This window comes from Ursus arctos, unplaced genomic scaffold (genome assembly GCF_023065955.2).
Source record: "Ursus arctos isolate Adak ecotype North America unplaced genomic scaffold, UrsArc2.0 scaffold_17, whole genome shotgun sequence".
NCBI classification, from domain to species: Eukaryota; Metazoa; Chordata; class Mammalia; order Carnivora; family Ursidae; genus Ursus; species Ursus arctos.
In genome coordinates this window covers 10,319,475-10,345,739 of record NW_026622841.1, presented here as the reverse complement: position 1 = coordinate 10,345,739, position 26,265 = coordinate 10,319,475, and the positions used below count along the sequence as shown (strand labels likewise).

Sequence of the window (26,265 nt, the reverse complement as noted above, 5' to 3'; positions counted from 1 at the left end):
AATTCACTTCCAAAACATAAGTTCAAAGTTTTAAATCTTTTGTCATTGTTAATATATCTTTGATGTAAATTAATATGCAATACCTTCTGGAGACATCTCTGGTACAATGGCCTCATAAGGTTCATCTAGGAATTTTGGTTCATTGTCATTGATATCCGAAACTCTGATGACAAACTCAGACTCAGGTTCCACAGCCCTTCCAGTAGTGCTGTCTATTACCTGGGCTCTTAGAGTGTAGAGGGATCGTTCCTCTCTATCAAGCTTCTGGATGGCATATATGTCACCTGTTCTCTCATCAATGACAAAAATACTTCCAGCTCCAGCTCCCAAAAGCTTGTACTGGAAAGAGTTGTTTCCATTGTCTAAATCAGATCTTAGCTGCAAGTACAAAGAGGAATAATTTAGTTTCTAGACATCTTTAAATGGACAAATCAATTTTAACGATTTTATTTTCATGTCTGTTAATTTTTCCCCAAGTTAATAACTGCATGTAATTCCCATAGTATTTTAAATCAGGTGAAATATTAATTTTAAGATTAAATTCTATCATCAAGCAGAGGAGTCTGAAATTTCAGCATAAATCACTATATAAATTTTATTACTCTAAATAGATTATTCTAATTAGAAACTACAATAATTGAAAAACAAAGTACCTTTCATAAATTATGCACAACAAAGTTGGTTCATGTTTACTCTATGATTACATTCTTGGTCACTAAAACCATACTCTCAAATATTTGTATTAGATTGGGACCTAGAAACAGATAGGAAGATAATAAACAGTAATGTTCTATCTCTAGGCTAAAAACACAAAGGAAATATGAAAATATTAACAGGGAAATAAGGGAGCATGTTGAGAAGATAATGAGAGCCTCAGCCATCCTTGTTGGCATTTATAACATGCCATAAAATCTACAAGTTGCTTTATATATGATTTCTCAATTAATCCTCATAACATTGTGATATATATATTATTGATATAATCATTTATACAGAGAAAGAGAGACTGAAAATTTTTAAAACTTTCACAGAGTCATGGTTTTTGTATAGGTTTATGATTTAGACAACAGGTAAGAGCTTCTCTGAAAATTTACAAAGCTAACCAAAGAAATACAATCTTAAACAAATTCATAACATTTTTGATAGCTCAAGGTACAATGGACTAATTAATACATTTCTCTGTGATTGGGTGGAATATCTGAAGATATCTAAAACAACTAATTTTAATAATGTGTTGAATAACACTGCTATTCATTGAAAGAAAAAGATTGGGAATAATAATAAAGAGATGGGGCGCCTGGGTCGTGCAGTCGTTAAGCATCTGCCTTCGGCTCAGGGCGTGATCCCGGCGTTGTGGGATCGAGCCCCACATCGGGCTCCTCCGCTGGGAGGCTGCTTCTTCCTCTCCCACTCCCCCTGCTTGTGTTCCCTCTCGCTGGCTGTCTCTCCATCACATAAATAAATAAAATCTTTAATAATAAAGAGATAATAAAAGAGTTATAGCTCTTTTAATTTGATAGCTCTTCATTACACATAAGATAAAAATGAAGTTTCCATGACTTACTAATAAGAAATCTAGGGAAACAAATGTCCTTTCCAATAAGTATATCAAATGAAAGTAAGGTATGGTTATGTTTTTCAAATATCATTTCAATACAGTTTGAAAATTTGATTCAATATTAGAATGATGATAAATCAAATTTAATAATAAATAAATGTATTCCAAGTACATATGTACAGTATAATTTTCATGGATCAGTGAGCTTGATCTTTTTAAGGACCCAGATTTAAGTAAAAAAAATATATATACATATATACATATATTTACTTATTTTTGAAAACATCAGTCTCAATGTCACAAAATGCATAAGTTAAACACATTTTAATTTCATGAATTCTGTATTATGATATTTTCTGTATTTCTATTCAAAAATATTATTTTCAATTAGGCAGTTACTATTGATTTGGCAAATCAATATGCCTTTAATTTTTTACTTAATTGTACTTTCCAAACTTAATCTCTGTTAACAAACATTCAAAAAGAAAGTCATCTGGTCACATCAGCTACATTTTATTTTTACCAGCTATTTAACTACAACACCTAAATATTCATTATTACTCTCTTTTAAACCGGTTATCTATACGTTATTTAAGACTAATGACATTGTTTCAGGGGAAAACATCTGTTAGAATATTTTTGTAAGTATTTTTACAGAATGAAAAAAAAATAGGCAAAACCAATCATGATGTGATAGGAGGCAACAGGAGGTGTGCCCGGAGCACAAAAACAAAAACTAGAAAATGTGACAGTCAGCCGGGGAGGTAGTCTCTGCTCTGATTGTACTGATGCACTTCCCTGTAGAGCCTTATTCACTAGAAGTCACCAGCCTCTGTTAGTCCGTCACCCCGCTCATTGATGGGAGAGCATATGGTGCTCTGTGGAGTTCACTGCAAATGTGGCTACAGAGACTCAGTTTAACTAGCAGACACTTAACTATGGACTTCATTTGTGCCATCCTGCCTCTGATTTACCTGCAGTCATCTTAGAGAATAAAGAGATGTGAAACGTGACTCAAAGCAGGCAAGTGAACATACACAAATGTTTGAAATCTGTTTGCCTAAGATCCTAACCTGAGCCTTTGGTTGAATATATACATATACATTTGCTGGATGGGATAGATGAACTGCTTCGGAATCTGGACATCATGTTAATACTGCAGCTCTCCTGGAAGGGCTAGGAAAAGGGAGTTAATGAATTTTGAGTGCTTCACCCTTTGGGCCCAATTAAATTTTAGTGCCAGTTAATTAGCGGTTAAACTTTTTCGGTTCATTCATCTAGAGAAAGATCCTTACAGAAAAGGACATGGTATTGTAAATACCTCTGTTTAAAGAAAATTGAGTAATAATAAAAACCAAAAACATAAATAAGGAATGTTCTATCTCATTAAGGAAATTTAAAATATATATATATATATATTCTTATGAGAAAATAAAAATAGTTGTTCTTTATACTTCATAATCAAATGAAGTGTGTAGGCTCTTGAAGCTACTTAGCTGTAAAAGGGTTTGGTATTAATCTGCTTCATGAAAAATTAATGATGGGTAAATCAACACCTACTGAGCATAATAGAAAATCAGGCTAAATACTGTTGGTAAACGTTATTATTCTCAGTGTGGTTGCTTTGATCCATTACCAAAAATAACACCATCAGATTTCCAGATGTTGATAAATGAGGGCAATATTTTCATATGGGAGACAAAAGTGATATTTGAAAATCAGAGCGTTTCTTCTTCAAGTTTTGCAAATATTTTACGTGCTTGAAAATCTGAAACAATTAATTAGGCTGATGTCTGAAGCTTTCTAGGGGGTTCCACTGAGAAAATGTGTATTTCATTAAATGCCTTAAAACTTCTTTAACCCATCCATTTAGATTTATATAATGTTACTTCCTGTAACACTTTCATAAAATCAGTACCTGGCCAATGTGATAATTAGTCTTATTCATTTCCTCTGGTACAAAAAACTGGTTCCACATCCAACCACGCTTCACTCTGAGATGAGAACCCGCTGGGTGCTTAACTTTCTCTGTTGTAGAGATTTCTATTGCTGTAAAGCAAGGCCATAGCAGAGGAATCCCCAACATAAAAGGTAGAAATAAGCAACAATTCATTCTGCTCTTTTGATTCCAACTGGTATTCTTCAGAGGAACGAGTAGTTGCAAACAAAAACTGTATGTTCCTTTATAATCTTTTTAAGTCTTAGGTATCTTTCATATTCCTAAAGAACAAGAAACAAAACAAAATTTTGCATTTAAAAATAACACTTTCTCACATAATTGCTGAAGTAAGGGTACAACTTTTGCATTCATAAAAATGGAACAACAATATACATTTAATTTATCTTCCAGTTAAGCTAGTTATATTTTGTAGCTCGGCAATAATGTGAATGCTATAATTAGAAACTTCTACTCAAGAACTGTCCATTATAAGCTGTAGCCATAAATCTGCCCGAAGGTTGAAAAGTCGGTCTTGCAATCTCCTTGAGTGACAGCTGACACTGAGATGGATTTTTTTTTCCTTTAATTTAACCTGCTTACATCTTCCATTCTATCTCGGTAAAACTCAACAGTCAAGCCAGGGGGGAAAATGTGATATTTCTGATTTTTTCTAAATAGCCGTAAGTTTCCTAATCCAATTTCCCAAGTTACAGTATTTGATCTGGTATTAAATAGACAAAATGACAATTCAGTTTGAAACCTGGGGGATTTAATAAACAGTTATACTGATGTTATAAAATACTCTGTGAATAGAAAGTCCATGCAAGATATTTACCATTTAATATTATGAAAGATATGAAAAGAAATGTTTTTCATCTTAACAAAGAGATGATGCTATTTTTAGAAAATAAATACAAAAATATAGTCCCTAGGTAAAAATGGCTGTTTATAATATATAAGATGGATATAAAAGATATCTTCTATTTTCAAAATATTAAAAGAGAAGCTTCAACTACTGAATTTTACATGTAAAACTTTCCACTTAACTGATACTGATCATACGAACTCTCTTTGAAATGACTGGTAATTCTCAACCTCATAGGAAATTGAATAGCTTTGCATTTACTACACTGTCCCAGCACCTCCAAATAACCGAACTGGATGTTTGTTTGGGACTCTTGAAGAAAAATAATTTTGTTAGGTCTACAATGTAGTTTAATACTACATAATCAACAAAAAGCCAGACTCCCTGTTTTTGTTAGGAATTTTTAATATGATCTCACTTTGAAATTTTCTCCACATGTTTTTGAACAACCACTGAGAGATATTTTAGGTCTTTGACTCTTCTTAGAAAGAGTCATTAAAAAACACCTAATTATGAAAGAACACATTATCATAAATGGGGATACTCTAGTGCCTCTGTGTTCCTTCAAGCAGATGTTTTCTTTGTTATATAATTACTTAATGAAAGCCATGAAGAACTTCAAATGAGGTGAAAATTACAGAAGAACTTCATTCTTATGTTGAATATCTGAACTTAAATAATGTCTGTTGTCTAGAAATTGCTAAAATATACCTTTTGATAGCAAGTATATAATGAAAACACTCAGAACAAGTTCAGTGTCTTAATGAGGAAGCTATTTTGTATAAATATGGGAAACTATCACTAATAGTGGTGTGACGTGTAATTATAATGTTGGGTAAACGCATTTGTGTCAACTTTATATTATGATATTTTCATTCATCTCGGAAAAAAAGTGAGGGGCTTTAGCGAAGATGCTGTTCTAGATTAGAAGATATTTAAAACACACAAGAACAAGTGTAAAATAAGAACATTGTCTAGAATTTAATTTATACAAAGCCATTTTTATATTTACATTTTTTATGAATTTATGAAGATCCAATATGATAATTCAGTATCTTGAGATGATAGAAAACATCGTGGATTTTGTTAGTTATAGAAGTTTCTTTGTGGTTATATAAAAACATACCCTACTTTTGGTCACGTATTCGGAAGCATGTTGGTGTTGGAAATAACATGATGTCTAGAATTTTTTTAAAAACATTTCAGAAACAGTAGGAGCTCAGGTAACCACTGAGGCAAAGGCTTGATAATTAATACTTGAAATTGGGTCATGAGCATTGGCATAGCTATTATTTTATTCTTCGCTTGTGTTTAAATTTATAAATTAAAACAAGAAAAAAATAACAATATATTCTGTATTTTAAAAAATCAATATGGTGGACAAAAATCATTAAATAGTTTAATATCAGCTATTGATGAGAATTCAAAACAAAACAAAACAGAACCCCTATACAATGCTGATGAAATTGAAAATTTGGACAATCATCTTGAGGAATAGTTTGGCCAAATGTACTATATTTAAAAATAAGTTGAATCTATAAACTGACAGCTATTTTTTTTTTAACTGCTTTATATCTAGAGAAACTTTCAAATTTGTCCACTGTGAGGCAAATACAAATTGGGTTAATTTGAAAAATATATATAGAAAAATAAAGTTCCAATCAGGGTACCATATAATACCAATTTTAAAGTGTTTCAAAATTATAAGATGATGCGACATGAGACTGCTGTCATACATAAATTCTGTAAAGTAAGTCTAGGAAAAGAAAAATGATACACAAAATTTATTATGTTAATTACCATGTTAGTAGGAAGAAAAACTGGTTTAAATATTGAGGTTTAGAAATATTGGGGTGCCTGGGTGGCACAGCGGTTAACGTCTGCCTTCGGCTCAGGGCGTGATCCTGGCATTATGGGATCGAGCCCCACATCAGGCTCCTCTGCTGGGAGCCTTCTTCTTCCTCTCCCACTCCCCCTGCTTGTGTTCCCTCTCTCGCTGGCTGTCTCTATCTCTGTCGAATAAATAAATCTTTAAAAAAAAAAAAAGAAATATGTCTCATTTTTCTCCCTCTAAACAATCTCAAGTAAATATGTCAAATAATAGCACTCATTAAATCTGGGTGATTCTTCTACCATATGTTAGATTTTTTTTTCAGATAAAGCATATGATTGAATTATTTTACAATTAAATTTAAAATTAGAAGTTAAACTATCATTATTTTACAATCCTAAATCATAACAAAACAGAAAGGAGTACCCTTTCATTTGAACCTCAATATAAAAATACCAGAGTGAAATGGTAGCAGTAGGTATGTCTGAATTATGAAATATTATGGCTTTGTTTACTCTTCTAGATGCCAAATTGTCTATAATGGTCATACATTTCAGGGGAAGGCAAAATGTTTCAAATAATGGTCTACTTCTGATTGAAGAGTGTTGACAGCTGTCAGCAGTTCCAGCCTGAGAAATATTCAGGCACAGTCTGGGCTAATAAGGAAAAATGCTATCAATTAGTCTGTCTGAAATGGGCCCTAGAGAAACAAGCAGTGGCATTTCTGCCCTATATCTCCAGTCCTGGTTATATTTTCCAGTCAGGTGAATGTACAGATGAAAACCTGCATAATATTACAATATGGAAAAACACTAATACTGTGTCTCATGTTAGATTTAATCTCATTGCCCGTACTAGGCATATTTATAAATATTAAACAAAATGTAGAGTGAACTATATTTCACTACATATCTTGAAAATATATTATTTCAAAGTATATAATGTATAAAATTAAGTGGCATTGCTATTAAGACAAGATTACAAAATAATATTAATATTTGAATAACACTTATAAAATGTACCAACACATTATGTTCAAATAGGATCATATAGGGGCGCCTGGGTGGCACAGCGGTTAAAGCGCCTGCCTTCGGCTCAGGGCGTGATCCCGACGTTATGGGATCGAGCCCCACATCAGGCTCTTCAGCTATGAGCCTGCTTCTTCCTCTCCCACTCCCCTGCTTGTGTTCCCTCTCTCGCTGGCTGTCTACATCTCTGTCAAATAAATAAATAAAATCTTTAAAAAAAAATAGGATCATATAATTTTAGTATTAAAATGAATTTTCTCTAATGTATTACGTTCACATATGAAGAAATTTATATTAAGACGTTGTAAGTGACCTGTCCAGTAACAAATAGTTATTTACCAGTGGAAGTAAGACTGGAAATCTAATCTTAAGGGCATGGAGCTTTACTGAAGAACGAAAACGTGTAGATATCTAACAAAGTGCATGGCATCTGCCACTGATAGTTCACCTTATTTAAATTAACTAAATATACAGAAATTGCATTTGAACTTCTGGACCAGTCTTGAAACGAGACATAATCAAATGTTTTCTATTATCTCCTTTTAGAACACCTTTTCCCCCTTGTTCTAAAGATCCTTGAGGTAAAAAAAAAAGGGGGGGGGGAGGGGAAGAGTAAGTCAGAATGATGGATGTGGTGTCTGTGCAGAGGAAGATAAAAGTTGAAGCTAGGAAAATGTGGATGGGATAAATATAGAAACTTAATCCTATTTGTGATCTTTTTAAAAATCAAGTGAAACTTGGCAGCCTCAGAGTGACACCATACACGAAGGCTTTTAAATGGCTTTCTCAGAACCGCTAATAGGAAATATAGAAAGAAATGTGCGTGCATAGAGCTTGCATACATAAGTGAGAAGAAGCGATATTTCTGAACCAAAATTTATAATAAACCATGCGCCCACTCTTTCTCTGTAGACGTAGAATGTAAAACATCTTTGTCCCATTTATAAACTCTCGTTAAACATATATGTTACATATTTACTGGCACAAATAAAAGCATTGTGCTACAGCTAATATAAGGTCCGAGCGTCCGCGTAAGAGCTTCTCAAGCCCTTTGGCATTACAGCCTTCCCTGTTCACTATTTGTGTGATGCCCTACGATGGGGAGCGACAAGTGCCATTTCATCCCTGGGCTGGTGGAGAGGACTTTGTGGATTAAGGAGCACTGTGTTCAGTGCTAAGCGCCTTGACAAAATTGAGCCCGAATGTGAAAATATTCCCAACGAGAAAAGACAGATCCCAGTTGATGAAATACCCATTGGCAAAATATCACTTTAAAAAATCTGGTATCCCACTTTTTTCCGCCTTCCACAACTTAGCAAAACGTGATTTCTCATTATTTCTAAGCTAAATCACTATATGCCTCTGTACTGAAGATTTAGCTAAAACACTTTTGGACTGTATCCTTCATTAATTGGCGATGCAATTAATCTGTATAAGACTTCATTATATCTTTGCCAGGTTAGTAATGATTTTAATTTGGCCCTTGCATGTCCACACACTATTTCTTACATTTATTTTTCTTGTGTGATTGCAGTCAAACCTGTAAAATATTTTTCTTTAGCGAAATTTTTCTTTTAATGTTCTTGTGAAAATACATAACATAGAAAAAAATAAAGCAAAAAGAAAAACACCAAAAAGAAAGCAATACTTTATTTCCAGTATCTACAGAAGTATTCTAATATCACTTCATTATTCTAGGAGGTAAACCCACCTATATTTATCCATGCTTTTTGTTTTACTGCATAATTTAAAAACACTGGGAATTCTCTGAATACTTTAAATCTATTCATTTGGAGAGATACAGAAAATTGGTCTCACAGTTAACAAGGAAACAAGTAAATAAAAACGAATTACAAAATTCATATTAACATAATGTTATTCGACCATTAAATGTGGTGCTCTAAAGTTACTTAATGATATGGAAATACGGTTGTAACACTTTGTTAGGTGAAAGAAATAAATACAAAGAAAATTATTCCATTAATTTAGGAAAAAATATGTTGACATGTGCAGAAAAGAAGGCCTGAAAGACTATACCCTCAAATGCAGATAGCAATTGTGTCTGCATCGAGAAATTATAAATGAATTAAAATCTTCCTCATGTGTGTTACATGTGTTAATATTTAATACATGTCTACACATGATTATATAATAAATTATTAAACTATTTTACGAAAGAAAAGTTTGTTTAGTACCATAGTGAAGATCAAGAGATCACCACTGACTGCCTCTGGGGTTTTCTCCCAAATTTTTTGAGATGAAATGTTGCACAGGCAACTTGCTGGTGTGAGCGGTGAATGACTACACCAGCCTTGCCGCCCACTGCTATATGACTTGACAAAGGTTTAACCTCTGGGAACCTACTCATCTCATTTGAAAAATGAGTTTAACACTAGTGCCTATCCCATGGAGTTATCTTGATTAAATGAGTTAATATGCTTAGATACTGTCCGACAAACATTAATGTTATGTAAGTGCTTTTAACTACACAAAAATAGCTATCTATAAGTGCATGGGAAAGATCTAATGATTTATTTCTAAACTTTGAAATATTCAGCTACTATTATTTCTCCAAACAACACACACATATTAAAAAAGACTTTATAAATGACTACTGCAAAAAGTGTAGGATATATGGCTCCTAATGCATGTGTTCTACATGTATTTTCAAATGATTTGAATGTCATTTTTTCCCCTAAGCATGGCTATGTGACTCTGACAAATAAATATTGTCATGCTTGAAATAATACGTGATATTGCATGGACATATATAGGCTGAAAATGATCCCAGTATGACTCAGAACAATTGTTTTCAAAGAAGACTAATTATGACTTAAGGGATGAAAAATATTATAATCTATGCACTTATACAGTTTGTAACTGAATCTAATTATGAATTGTCTTTTCTATGACCTCTTCGTGGTTACATAAAGATAATTATTCCATCTGTGAAAACTTATAAAAATATAATGTATTCTGTAAGGCTTGTGGAAAGCTAAAACTAAGCTCAACTAAGCCAGCTTCTCATAGAGAAAAACAGATGGCAATTAATATAATGTCTCCATCTTTAGAAAACCATGAGTGGCTTGGTCAAAATGATATATCAAAAGACTAATAATTTGCAATGGTCAGGAAGTTCTAAAGCTAAGTGGAAAAGGAAAACTCTCAAAATCATGGTTTCTAAAATGCTACTTAAAAATAAGATAAAACATTTCTCTTCGTCAATTTATCTTTTTAAGTTTTTGTTTAAATTCTAGTTAGTTAACATATAGTGTAGTATTGGTTTCAGGAGTCGAATTTAGAGATTCATCACTTATAATAACACCCAGTGCAAATTACAAGTGCCCTCCTTAATACCCATCCCCCATCTAGTCCATGCCCTACCCACCTCCCCTCCAGCAACCCTCAGTTTGTTCTCCATTTAAATAAGCACGTCTAACTTCTGATATCAAGATCCAAATGTGTGAAGCAAGCAAATTTTATAAAACTTTAGTGTGAAACAAACAGTAAAATGCAACCCTTGGGGCTGTGAGTGGTTAAATTATTACAGGGAAGTATTTAGAGATTCTTTTCTCTCTAAATTCAAGGAGTTATATACCTACAAAAGGGGAAAAAAATGGGGGCTTTGAAATGTGTATTAACACTCCTCTTTTATCCCTTTATAATGACTGTTACAGCAGTAGCCTTGGTAGTTGGTAACAAGTTACAGACTATACCTCCAAGTCTAATTTTTTTAGTATTACACACACTGCCTCAATATTCATTCCAAAAAAAAAGGTACTGTATATTTGTGTAAACCTATTTAAAACCTTGTCTACTTACTTAAACACAAAAGCAAGTATGTTAATGCTGGGAAATTTTGGGTTGTTGAACTGTTTCAGCTGAAATATCTTGGGAAATCTGTATTGTCTATTATGTTAATTCCCACCTTCATGTCTGCCTTTATATTTAATTATATATATATATTTACTTTAATCAGTTTTATTTTAATAATTTAATATTATGTTAGCTTTTAATCAAATATTTTGAATCTTATAATCAGTGCTTAAAAACATCTGCAATTCCAGACATTGAAATTTTTTTCTCTGGATCTACTGCCTTGGGCCCATGAATGTTTATCACTCAATGCAAGGTGCTGATGTATCCCAGCACTCAGACTAATGTGAGGTAGTACAAGTAAGAGAATCAATAAATAACACAGAAACAGCACTGACAAAACATGATGGCCAACTGGACTTCAACAGAGATTGTGTAGGGAATGTCAAAGGTAAGTTTAGAAATACTGAGGTGGCTACTTGCAGAACTTACAGACAAAGATTCTAAGTGAGTACTTGGTGATTCCATATTCAGAACTGCCATTGTTACCATGATCTTCCTTTTCACCCCACTGCTCTAAGAAAAGCTTACCTTTAATTCCTTAGGATTTCATAATCCATCCCTAACCTCTGGATGATTAGTAAACTGAAATGGCAAGGAGGAGATATCAGAGAGTAATAAAAATAACTAACATCTTTTAATCACTGTGGGAGACATACTACTGTTTATCAATATCATTCCTACAATTTCTCAGGGTCATGTGATTAGTTTCCTAACCATTTATAAGGAATTGATGGCTTTCACTTCAGAAATGGAGCAGTAAAATGCCTTGTCTTTATCACTCCCTTCTTTTGGCAATCAGATATTTTAGCGATGAGACAGTAGAGCCTCAACCAAGCTTAGGGCACTGGCAACTGTACGGAACTCAGTATTGTACCCTCATGACTTTCATTAAATATTTGTGGTTTGAGGTTACTGAGAAGTGGGTAGTTACTTGGCTACATAGCCTAGCACTCTAATAAAACCCCAAATTATATTCCTGAACATAAAATGTACTTCATGTTTTCTCTTGTTAGTTTTCTTTGTAATTGTGTAAGATACTAATTATTAACCTCCATTTAAAAAGAGAAGAAAGAAGATCAAAGTGAGCTTATATAAAATAATGAGAAAAAAGGAGTCACAAAGGCCAGCTATAGATAATAACTGGAATAAAGTCTTGTCAGAGTAATAAAAGAGATAAAAGTACCTAACCTGAAAGAATTCAAGAAGTTGAATAGGGGCAGAGTGGGGAGAAATATGATGTGCCCAGGGACAAGTACATTTGCATATTAATTTCAAAAACACTATTCCAGACAACAGTCCAAGTTAAGCCATTTCCAAGCTAAGATATTAAGGGTAGTTAAATAGGGGACAAATCTCCATAGCCTGTATAATTCAGCTATTCCTTCCTGTGTATATGTCAAGCCTTAGTTTCTCTAGTTCAACCCGGTCTTGATTTTTCTAGGATATTTGCTGCACAATTTTAGGTACTGAATTAATTATCTGGCCACCTGCTCACTATTATTTATTTTTATTTTTTTAAAGATTTTATTTATTTATTTGAGAGAGGGAGAAGAAAGAGAGAACATGAGGGGGGGGGGCAGAGGGAGAAGGAGGGACAGAGAGAGGGAGACTCCCCATTGAGCACAAAGCTCACTCACACAGGGCTTGATCTCACAACCCTGAGATCATGACCTGAGCTGAAATCAAGAGTTGGACACTTACCTGACTGGGCCACTGAGGCACCTCCTTCATGAATTTTAAAGTAAATACTTAAAATCTTTCATACTGAGTTTAAATTTTCCTTGTGATTTCAAATACTAACCTTTTGTTATATTTTAATGTTGATATTCTAAAGATTAAAACATAGATATACCTAATCTCCAACTGTACTGACTTCTTCCTTCTCCTGCCCACTAACCCAACTGTTATCCTAACCTCCTAATAATTACCTGACTGATGGATTCAATTCAACTTATTTAGTTCAGGAAAAAAATTAGTTGAATTATTATCGGAGGACACTTGTATGTTCAGTCCTGTAGATTTCTACCCCCAATTTCAAATCCAGAGCCTTTAACCACATGTTTGAGTTGAGTGCCACAGAGGAAACTTTGAAAAGTCAAGTGCACACAGGATGCAGTGGGCAATAGCCAAGGGCTCTCTTACTCACAACACCAAGTAACAAGTAATTTAAAAGTTCATTACATGTATGCATACATACATATGCATATACACACATATACACACATAAAATACATATACACACACATAAAATTCCAAAATTCTCACTTTTCCCCCCATTTTCACATGGAGAGGCTTTTAGTGAACATTTCCAATTTTAATGAGTTTTTCTTATGGTGTCTGGGTGGCTCAGTTGGTTAAAGCTTCTGACCCTTGATTTCAGCTCAGGTCATTATCTCAGGGTCTTGGGATCCAGGCCCACATCGCTGGGCTCCACGCTCAGCAGGGGAGTATGCTTGAGGAGTCTCTGCCCGTTCTCCCACTCACATGCTCTCTCTCTCTCCCAAATAAATAAATACATACATATATGAATCTTTAAAAATTTAAAAACAATAAAGTTTTTGTTATAAATATGTGTTTATTTAAAATTAAGACTATGAATTGAAATTACCATATGATTTCATTCTTTTCATTTGGTCTGATAAGGTACAGAATAGAGTGAATAGATTCAATAAGATTGAGACATGCTTGCATTCCTAATGCATACACATCACTTTGGATGTATATAATACATAATAAAAACTTAATACATTATATATAAAGTATAATCTATATATTTTATATATTATATACATTATATATTATCCATGGTATATGTTGTAAATAGTATAAATATTAAATAGAATATAAACTATAAGATATATAATATAGACTATATAGCATATGATGATTTCCAGCTAATATCATATGCAAAATTATTCTACTATTTCTTTCCTACACTATCTTTTTGGCATTAGGATATTATATCTATATAAACTGAGTTGAGGAATTGTCATGATTTGGATAACTGTATTATGTTTTATGAGAGTAGATTTACTTTTAATTGATCCCAAGTATATTTTATTTTTATAATTAGTTGAATCTGAAACATTTTTAACTTTTACAACTAGAAGTAATCAAAGCTTCATTACACACATGAACAAAAATTGTGTCTAAACAAATAGAAAGGGGCACCTGGGTGGCTCAGTCTGTTGGGCGTCTGCCTTCGGCTCAGGTCGTGATTGAGCACCATGTTGGCTCCCTATTCAGCAGGGAGCCTCCTTCTCCCTCTACCCCACTGCTCGTGCTCTCTCTCTCTCTCAAATAAATAAATAAAATTAAAAAAAAATAAACAAGTAGAAAGAAAACTTCATTTATTTCAAGGCTCAGGCTCTGTGTGTGTGTGTGTGTGTGTGAATTCTATACAGCTTGAAGACTAAATTATAATTCATGTAGATATACCACTGATTCACCAATTAGAAAATATAATATATATCACAAATTTCCTTTATTATCAGTTTAATCCTAATGAATTCACAGCTTTCAGAGAGTATAGAACCAATAGGTAATGACTTTCAATGGTAAAAAATAACTAAAAAACAAATTTAGGAAAGTAAAAACTTTAAAGAATGATGAATAAGGTACACTTTTGGATATTTCTTTTTTTTCTTTTAAAAGGATTTATTTATTTACCTTAGAGAGAGTGTGGTGGGGGAGGGGCAAAGGAAGAGGGAGAGGGAGAGAGAATCTCAAGCAGACTCCCCACTAAGCATGGAGCCTGACGTGGAGCTCAATCCCATGACTCTGAGATCATGAGCTCAGCCAAAATCAAGAATCGGATACTTAACTGACTGAGCCACCTAGGCACCCCACTTTTAGAGATTTCTTGATCCAGGAAATAATCATGGCAGTTTGACAAAATCACCAGTTACCATGTATGTAAGGAGTGAGAATTTCCACAATCATAGCAAAGTGAAGCATCTTACCCAAAAACATTGTTTGGATAAATATGAAACCCTATCAGTTCATTATTCTCATCACATAAGTGATATCTGACAAACTGAATTTACGTATCACCATAGAAACAAGAAGAGGAAAGATATTTTTCTACTTAGCAACAATGCATTCTACTTCCCAAGAACTTATCACAAAATTATTTATTTGGTCTTCAATTTTCCATTATGCATATATTATTTTGTTTTTCACTTGTTGAAAATCTTTTTAGCTACTGCTTACTACAGTAAATAAAGACACAGTTGCACTCTATTTGACATTTTTTTTGCTGATGTTGTATTAGTAGCTGCATAATACCTAGTCAAATATATCATCTAAATGCTCCTTTCTCCAATTATCAATTGCTTTCAGTACATATTCTTTATAACTATAATAGCTATAAATGTATTCTACCATCAAAAGCAATACTTAGTAAGCACCACTGCCAAATGGGGTGGAAAATATAATTTTGTATTGAAAAAGGCATAATGTAAACATGACTTTTTAAAAACCTAAATCTTAGTGAGTGGAAAAAAAGTTAAAGTCATACACTCTATTTTGTGTGTGTGTGTGTGTGTGTGTGTGTAGACTCAATGCAAAATTTAAAACATTTATAACATAGTATCATAGAATCACATAGTACCCGATTCACATGAACTGGTTAAAATATTAAAGCATTTTAGATGCCATGCAAAGCACATTATTTGACAACTGTAGCAATAATTATTATTTTAAAACACAAACAAACATGACAAAACTATTATTTTATGCTGGAGGTGGTTACATTCTTCTACTTTAAAATTTTTATTATGCATGAAGAGAATTCCTTGTTCTTTACATAAGTGTAAATAAACAATAACTTGGTTGACTCAGTCCCTCAATTTCTAGGAAATGACTTACCTTATTCACATTAGAATTAACTGAAAAGGTAAGTAAAATGTAGATTCCATATTCCACAGATTCTGATTCACTACTTAGGTGATTTTAACAAGTTCCAAGGTGATTCTAAGACAAATAGTCCAAGGATAACACCACCACCACAACCATCATGTCTAACATGTATTGGGAGCTTACTTCATGATTATTACTATACAGAGTATGCCATTCTTTAACTGATTTATTTTACAACAGTTCTATGGTATATGCTCCATTATTACTGATATTTCATAATTGCAGACAGTAAGCACACAGAAGTTAACTAAATTTGCTTAGCTATGTAGTAATTTGTCAGGCTGGAGTTAAATCCAAGCAGATTACTTTCCCCAGAGCTGGTACCCTTAACACTGCAGGAACCATTTTCCAGAATACAGATGTCATTTTGGAAAAGAAATATAGGGGTAGATACTGGCCAGGGCTTATTTCTATAGCAGTGGTTTCCAAATTTTCACATTTATTCTCCTATGAAAAAAATGCTTAGGGTAAACTCCAATATTGTAATGCATATTTATATACTAATCATTTACTTCTACAACTTTTACCACTACAAATATATTTCATAAAAACATAATCAAGATGGAAATATAGGAGTATGAGGTAAACCATCAATATAAATAGAATTTTTCATATTTTGCCACAGCTCAGCTGATGGTCTTGGGTACACTCTGTGTTACCTACAGGAGACTACAAGGGAGTCACTTATCTGGAGACTGCTCTGCAAGGTGGAGGAGGACAACATGGCCATTTTGAATATTTCAAGTCCATATCTCCCACCTTATCCTGCTTTTCTCTCTCTTCAAGTGAATAACTTGCATGGGTTCTTAGATAGACTTTTACTTTATGTCCTGATCATGCAATAGTAACTTTCTGGTTGCCAAATTATATCTACAATAGATGGTTCTTATAAGTAATACAGATTGAGAATAGGAATTAACTCAAATGAACTGTATAATTTCTATCTGGTTCTTTTTCCTAATTATATTACTTAGTTAAATCTTCATTTAATATTAATATTAAATTAATGCTGACCATTAAGGAGAATCTGTATAAAATGTAAAGATTTGTGGCTCTATTATATTATAGCTTCATGACACTACTCAGAGTACTTAAACACTCTCAGATTGAGTTTCTCCAACGGCAAAATGAGATAACATACCTAACTTCTAGGTATTGCTGTGATAAGTCACATAAAAATAACAAGCTGCACCTGAAGCATATCAAATGTTCAATAAAGGTAGTTATTATTATATCATAAAAACATGACATTTATTTAAATATTTCTAATCCCAGATTTCTTTGGAAAATTCTAATTAATCTCTTCCTAAAGTGCAGAACAGAATCACTAGTAAGTTCCCATTGCTACAAGAATAAAAATAAAAGGAGTAACTGCCAACATGAATACTGTTTAAATCATTCAGGAAAGAGCTCTTTCCAACTCACGGCAACTGGGAATGGGAAATATTTCCTAAAGATTACAAATGATTTAAGGTTAACACACCCAAGGCTGATGTGTACAGTTTCTATCATATGAAATGTCAGGATCTGGTAGGAGACAAGAGTAGAAATGTGTATAAGTCGTCATAGGACCTAAGCTACTTCAGAGATATCAGAAGGATAAAGCCATTACTGTATAGGTCCATTGTCACATCTAAATATTGAAAAATTGATTTCTATCAACTTGTAAGTTGAAGTCTCTCTCTCTCTTTCTCTACCTACCTGTCTACCTATCAACTTTCTTTAGTAGAGAAATATATATCCGCAAGAGAAAAACTATAATATTTGGGGATCTCTAAATCAATCACCTTGGTCATTGCCAGAAAAATATCTAATGAATTCTGACAGTATTCAGTCTCCATTCCGACTCATACAAAAAGACTTCCTAAACAATTTTTATGTTCCTTATTCTTATATATACGTGAGGTTCCTTTTGGGGAAAGATGCCAGTTGAAAGGAAAAGTCCAAAACAAATACAAAGCATAAAAATATAACCGAAAAGAAGCAAAAACAAATGCCAGGAGTGGTAGAAAACAAAAATAACAACAACAACAACAACAGAAGAAGAAGAAGAAAGGAAGAAAACCAAAAGCTCCTTAGATAAATAAAAGAAGATACTTACCCAATGAAAGAAGTATAGCTTGCTTTTAACAAGAGTATTTAGAGAACAGGAATTGTAATTCCTGGCTATTTTTTAAAAGGTGTGTGTAGGAGGAAATTTTGAAAGATAAATTTGAAGAAAAATCTTTAAGAAAGTAGAAAAACAAGGCATGGGTATAGAAAATAGGATAAAAAGGATTATTAGGGGATTAATTCAAAAGGTACAACATAAAAAAAGTAACTCTCAGAGAAATGGAATAAATATACATTCATTCTCTCCAAATTTTTCTCATCCAATCTACAGAAAAATGCAATCTGCAAAATGCAGTCTCCTCCCCCCCCCCCCGATATACAATGCAACCAATCCATTGAGGTCAAAAGGCATCCCCTTTATTTCTTTAACAAAATTCGATAAATTCTTTTCTTTCTTTTTTGAAATTAACTTTATAGTGGTATAACACATTGTTGTCTTCATTATAATTGCAATTCCCTTTTTAAAAGTTATGTCTTTTTTTGGCTTGCAAAGTTCTACACACTTTCAACTTCCTCTTTCAACTCAAAATCTCTATTTCATTTTATTGTCCTCTTCCTTAAATACTAGAGTTCCATTCTTCAGAAATGCTTTGCTCACTCTATATGTACGATAATATCTGCAGATTTTATGGCTTCACTTAATGTCTATATACCAAAGCATCACAAAGGATTCTTAGCAGTCCATATTCTTCTCTTTCTTTATCTATAGACCTACTTTCCAAAAGGCATTTCAAAGTCCCTGTCCCACATAGAAACCATTCTCTTTTATTGCTCATTCCTCTTCATCATTGTTCTTTCTCTCACTGAATGAAACCACTACCTACTCAAAAACTGACACTTGAATAAGGAATCCCCCTTCAATGTTTACCTTACATACATATTCAAGCTTCATTTATAGTCAAGTCTACCTCTTAAGTCTCTCAAATATATGCACTTAACGTGCTATAACCTCCAAGTTCTTAATCCATGACTTCTTGTCATGAACTGTTTCTCATACCAGCAAAATAATTGAAATGATATTTTAGAAAATTTAGAAATTAGAAAATATATCTCAGGAGCATTACAGATCTCACACCATTTTATCTACTGAACTCATGTCTGAAAGTCTATCCTAAAGAAACAAATTGGAATTTGGAAAATTTGGTGTAAAACATTGTTTACCAATGTATTATTTATTGCATTAAAATATAAAACTAATTGTTGAAGCTAGTTAATTTTTCAAGTGTTTAAAGAGATTAGACAGGATTATGACAATCAGAGTCGTAGAAAGATTTAGTAGTTAACAACACTCATGGTACAAGGAAAGTAGAGTTCCATAGTGAGTTGTATTTAATTAGAAAAATCAATGTTAACAAATGAACATGAAAATAGATATCTTTCTTAACTTGTCACCAAAAGAGGCCACACCAATATCATCAGTAATTTACTATCACCAAAACTAACATCCACCCTTAGTGCCCAGATTTGGTTTCTCGTACCATTTGTCAATTAAAAGGAAAACAAACAAAAAATGGTACATCTTGCTGAATAGCTAAAGAGAAGCTTCAGGAGTGATTGAAGCAGAAAAGAGTGGATTGAAGAGTGATTACAGTCTAGAACTGATGAATTCCAAGAGTAGATGAGTCATTCAAAGTAGACGCTAATAGAAAAGCAGAAAACTCTTCACTGGGGAGTTTGGATTTAAGGAAGAATGTTTTAAGATAGAAAATGTAGTTTTTGAGACTGTTTGTAGGACAATTACATGGATGATAACAAGCAAAGATGTTGCAAAGAAAAAAAATAAACCAAGCACCAAAGTAACCACTCTGTAAATTCTGTTTATTATGAATAATATATATGTAAATAACAATAATATAATTACAATCATTTCCTTACACTTTCCTATGACTTGAGAGTTAAAAAATAAATTCAGGAAATTCAAAGTTTTTAATCTCTCAGATTATTCTGTATGTTAAAATGATACTTAAATCAATTTCAAAACTGAAAAAGTGAATTGATAAGGAGTTTAATTTAGTATTTCAACAGTCATCCACAAAAAATTTGAGTAAAATTAAAATAAATTTTGGATACTAACATGGAATGTATGTCTCAAAGGATAGGTTTTAAAAAATAAATGAGAATATATAATTATTTTGGTGCAAAATATTTTTGCACAAACACCTCTGTGAATAAAAGAATTATTTTAGTTTCAAATTGTATAATAAAACACTCAATGCTTTCTCAGTTTCTTTATGTAAAACATATAAATAAAAAATTCTATATCATTTATTTTTTGTTTTTGTTTTCTGAATATAAGTTAAAAATAATTTAGTGACTAGCCCATATTTTTTTTGACTAGTCCACATTTTTAAAGTTCACCTTGTTGAATTATTTTAGAGTAGGTGATCATGAGAATATATTTTGAAAACAAAATTTGAAACCAGATGGACTAATTCAGGAGCGTTTAATACAACTATTTTACATTTTGGGGATATCATTTTATGACTCTATGCTATTAGGTATGTAGAAAGAATGACCAAGTAATGTACTTTAGTAAATATAATATAGGAAACATCTCACAAGGGAGATTTTTTAAATCCCTTTAACATGAATGGCATGCTTACAGAGTAAATAAACTCCTACTCTAAAATTCTCAAAATGAGAAATTTGGGTACATCACTTTAATTCTAAATTAAATTTATATAGGGAAAATTTGAAGAGATACATTTGTAAATCTAGAAAACAGTAAAAGTGCACCTCCAAGAGATGGGATGTGTTAAAAATACATATAAATTTCAGGAAGGAAAACCATCATGAATATAATTAATTTAAGGTACAGACGGATTTAAAAAGCAAGATGAGATAGATTCCTTATGATTGATTCCTTTGTAATGGATGCCAGTGAAGATAAACATGTTTCCTTTAGTGCTTAAATGTAAAAGCATTCAGTATAATCTGATGAATGAATGAATGGATTATTGACTGAAAAGATGTCTTTTTTTCCCTTAGAATTTACATTATGTGGACTATGAGCCACTCCATTTCTCAACGTGTAGAAAGAGTTAATATGTTCTGTGAAGAGATGATGTTCTTATATGAAATAATCCCTCATGTTATTTTTTTTAATCTGGCAAGCCTAACATCATTTTGTTTCTTAATATGTAGAAAGCAGCTAATTTGGACACTTACATATATACAGTGTTAAAACTGTATTGCTTGTTTCTGTTTTCCTTACAATCCAAGTGTTCAATTATAATACAATGTCACATAATCTCATAAAAATTATACTTATGATTTAAGAACTGTGTGTTTTAAACATTGGTTTAATACACACACACACACAATGACAACATTGCTTCATATCTTTAAAATAGTTTAAATTTAAATTTCATAAAAATAACTTTATATATGTCATCTACTATATAAAATGGCATACAACACAAGAAATAACAGGTTTTGGCAAGGATGTGGAGTAAGGGGAACCCTCTCACACTGTTGTGGGAATGCAAACTGGTGCAGCCACTCTGGAGAATTGTATGGAGTTTCCTCAAAAAATGAAAAATAGAACTACGCTATAATCCATCAATTATCCAAATAGAACTACCCTATAATCCGTCAATTACCCTACTAGATATTTACTCAAAGAAAACAAAAAAACTAATTCAAAGGTATATATGCATCCCAATGTTTATAGCAGGTTATCTACAATAACCAAACTATGGAAATAGCTCATGTCCATTTACTGGATGGATAAAGATGATGTGATACACAGACACACACACAGACAGACACACACACACACACCCAAATATTACTGAGCTTTAAAAAGGAATGAAATCTTGACATTTACAATGATGTGGAAGGAGCGAGAGAACATTATGCTAAGCAAAATAAGTCAGAAAAAGACAAATAACATTTGATTTTACTCATATGTGGTTTTGCTAAGAAACAAAACAAACCAGCAAAGGGAAAAAAAGAGAAGCAAACCAAGAAGCAGATTCTTAACTAGAGAGAACAAACTGATGATTACCAAAGGGGAGGTGGGTGTGGAGATGGGTTAAGTAGGTGATGGGGATTAAGGACCACACTTGTGATAAGCACAGGATGGTGTACGGAAGTGTTAAATTACTATATTATACACCTGAAACTAATATAACACTGTATGTTAACTAAGTGGAATTAAAATAAAAAGTTTTAAAAAATTTAAAAAAATATGAGGGATAGAAAATAATAAAATGGCATAGAATTTTAACAAATAATTTATGTGGTCTTGAAATTATCAAATGAATATATATATATCATAGTACTATCTCTTTATCAAAAAAATGTCATAGAATCTTCACTAGAGATTTAAAAAGTCTCCACCAGAAATTAAAAAAATAAAATAGGTGGCAAACTCCTGGAAACAATTTAGTTATAAACCAATTTAAAGACAGGAAAAAATGGTGGCATTTTCCTTTTCTATGATTTATGTATAATTTGCTCATTTCCACAGAAATGACATTTCTAAATTTTGCACTTAGAGAAAATTACCTAATTATTTTAAGCCATAATTGATGTGCTAAAATTATTCCCACTTTAATATACTATCCTACAAATTTACAAGTTCATTTATCATGTAAGTTATTATAAAATGTAGATATACTGATCCTGTATGTTGATAAGTCATTGTCCAATACTTACCTTTCAAACTTGACTTGGTATGTCAAAGCAAAATCTCAGACAATTATATGCTTTGCTTTAATTTTAAAACATTCTTTGATGATTCTGAGTGTCCTTTATTGAGTAATTAGTGCAATGAATTTCTGACAAAAACATTTCTGTTTTACTAATTCTAAAGTGGTTTTTAAAGTGAGATACGAATGCTCTTGCTGGATCATTTCAGAATTTTCAACAGGGCGTGCATCATTTCAAAAAGAAATTGATTTGTTGTAAGTTGTAAAAGGCAGGTTTTAGAGCATTTTAGGTGGATTCCTTCTAGTGAGTGGTGATGAAAGTTGAAAACTCTAACAGTATGGGTTTTTAAAAAGTGTCAAACATCTTTCTGGTCACTTTGGCAAAAGTAACTCATTTCTCAAATATGGCAGATGTCAAAAGCAATGCTAGAAAGGATTCATGTCGGGTTATTAAGTTTCCTGTTTGTTTATTTTTCATCCCCAATCTGTTATTCCAAAGCAAAGATACAGGTATTGGAAGATCATAAATATTAGAGGGAATTGTCATGACAACAAAATATAAAAGTTCCATTTTCTCATATTTATTATCATGGTTCTTGAACTTAGGTCAGTAGCAATAAATCCCAGTCTAAAGAAAGGTATATGAAAAGACCAATATATCCTTTTAAATCATGTAATACATTTATTTCTATTCATTACTACTCAGTAACATGTTATTCAGTGCTCTGTAAAACTTTGAATGTAACAGTATTTAAAGGGTACGTGTTAAGAGCATGAGTGTCAAAAAAACTCAATATCAGTTTATATTTAGTTATAGATTATCATTTATCAAATTGTATGTATCTCTACTATGACAAATTCCTGAAAGATGGGTCAGATTTCTTAAGAATGCTTGGGAAACATTTATGCAAATCATGTTAAAGCGTCTCAACTTATGATAATTTAATTGAATTAATTTATTTTTAAGATTTTATTTATGTATTTGACAGAGAGAGAGAAAGAGCACAAGCAGGGGGAAACAGCAGGCAGAGGGAGAGGGAGAAGCAGGCTCCCCGCCGAGCAGGGAGCCCAATGCAGGACTTGATCCCAGGATCCTGAGCTCATGACCAGAGCCAAAGGCAGACGTTTAACAGACTGAGTCACCCAGGTGCCCCTAATTGAATTAATTTTTTAAAAAGTTACCAGAGATAAGTATATTGGAAAGATTCCAAAGGGGAAAACAAAACAAAACAAAATATATGAATAGATAAAATATTCTTTAAGACTTCTACAGTGTGTGTGTGTGTGTGTATGAGAGAGAGAGAGAGAGAGGGAGAGAGAGGGGTAGAGAGAGAGTGGGTTTAAGCATAAAAGTATAAATATTTCAATATTTTATTAGAGCACAAGTAAAAAATTACTAAAATTGAGAATGGAAAATGAGGATATAATTTACATAACGATCTGAGACATTTCAGTCATTGTTAAAAAGCCTTGGTAAAGCAGAAAACACATATAAAAATAAGAGAATAAGTCATCTAGAGATGACTTCTAGATTTTATAAACTGGTTATTTGTAAAAATTGAGTAATTTTAGACTTTTAATTTTATAATGTTTGTTCCTTTTTGGGAATACATTTATTGGTTACAAAATTTGGTAAATAGAAATGTCCACATTATATAAAAATTTAAATATTTTCAAACTAAAAATTATATGTGATACTTAAACATCTAAAGTATTTAGAATTTGGATTAAATGATATTATATGAATGTACATTATTTTATTACATTACTTGATATTGCAAATGTATCCAAAATATAAATATATATAGCTAATTTGTGACTATTATACATAAATAATATCTTCTCCATAGATATATTGGTTCAAAAAATGCATTCCTTGAGCTAAAATATAAATTTATACAAAGAAAACATTTGTCATTCTATTTAGATATTTTTGTTGCTACCTCTTCGTGTGTTTTTTATATGCTAGTTACAGATTTAGTAAATCTCTTTGGCAAACTTACATTGAAATATTTTATTAAAATTAGTAACCCTATTAAAATTACTTGTAATGAATTAAAACTGAAACAATATTAAATATCTTTCACAATTGGCATTTTTGTAATTTACATTTTTATGTCTTTCATATTTTTGTGTGTCTTTCATATTTGATGAATTAGCTTTTTATTATGTGATGGATATAATTTATTGGAAATTAATATGTGCACATGTTTGAATATGTAGGTATCTGTATTGATAATTTGCCCAATTGTTTGCTTTTCATTATTATTATTATATTCTTACTTTAGATTTTTTGCTTTAAGACTTTTCTAAAGTCAATAAAAAGTTTGATAGCCAAAACAACTGGCAAAGAGGAAGAAAATAAAATAATTATAGGTCAACTTTGAGAATCAATTGCCCTTCAAAGAAATGTTTAATTTTATTCAGATATGCAGAAAGCTCCACATTGACTATCATTTCCTAAGAAGTAAATAATTAATTGTATTAAAATATTTAGTCTATTTTTTTCTTATATCTTTAAGGTGATTTTATTGTTCATAGGATCCGATAGTACAGAGATAAATACATGCTAAATTAAAAAATAAAATCCTAGAGGAAGAAAAAGAAACAGTAGTGATACATTCCTCCCAAGAAATGTAACATTTTAAATGTTCTGGAATGAGCAACTTTTATTTTCCTCAATCCGAATTGTAGAGATGGCCAATTGTTCTCACAAATATTTGTTTTAGAGAAAGTTCAATATACACATTGTGATTTTAAATTTTTTAGAAAACTTTTTTCCCCGATGAAGCACAAACTAGCAAAGCATTTTTCAAGTCCTTTCTGGCTCTGTATTCATTAAGAGACAATTTATGTAACTCAAATATGCTTAATTATCACATCCTTACCTGTGTATCTTCAAGTTCTAGGAATTCTGCAAAAATTGAAATTCAAAATTCATGATAAACACATGAGGAAGAGGAGGAGAGATGGTTCTTATTCTGCTTCCCAGGCTTCTCCTCAAACCTGACATGTGCCACAGTGCTCTGAGCTACAGATGCTTGTGCGCTTAGTACCACACCACCAGTGTGTCACTGCTTACAGAATGCTATTTTGGGTTCTCTGAGTACAGCCGTGAACACTGAGCCTTTTGTGCAAAATATCATAAGGGCACTCTGATGTCCGTTCATAAGCCTGGATTAAAATGCAGAGAGCTCCAGCAAGTGGTATGAGCCATTTTTTTCCTTTTTCCTAACAACAAGCGAAAGGAAAATAAAGTACTTATTGGCTTGAGGTGATAAGGAGGGAATTCAACTTCTGTAAGAGACTCCTACAAGTGGAAAGGACATGCCCTCTACTTGGGGATTAGCTGAGGAAACAAATGATCAATTTAAAACAGGCACAAAAGTTACTAAAAAGAGAAGAGCTTTTCCACTCTGCTTCTATGCCTTCTGGCTGCTTCTTAATTCAGTCTTTCTGCTCAGGAATCAAGTAAAAT

General features: G+C 32.3%; 1 protein-coding gene across 2 annotated transcripts in view; it reads right to left on the bottom strand.

Moving 5' to 3' along the window:
* Window positions 1-25,823, bottom strand: part of CDH19 (cadherin 19) — a 95,482-nt gene extending 69,659 nt beyond the window's left edge. For both annotated transcript variants that reach the window (XM_026496453.4, XM_057313348.1), the window contains exons 1-3: window positions 25,676-25,823; window positions 3,477-3,778; window positions 84-378 (exon numbers count right to left, since the gene is read on the bottom strand). In XM_026496453.4, coding sequence (XP_026352238.2) covers window positions 84-378; window positions 3,477-3,671 — 490 coding nt within the window. In that variant the 5' untranslated portion in view covers window positions 3,672-3,778; window positions 25,676-25,823. The remainder of the gene's footprint in view (window positions 1-83; window positions 379-3,476; window positions 3,779-25,675) is intronic.
* Window positions 25,824-26,265: the final 442 nt, after the last annotated feature.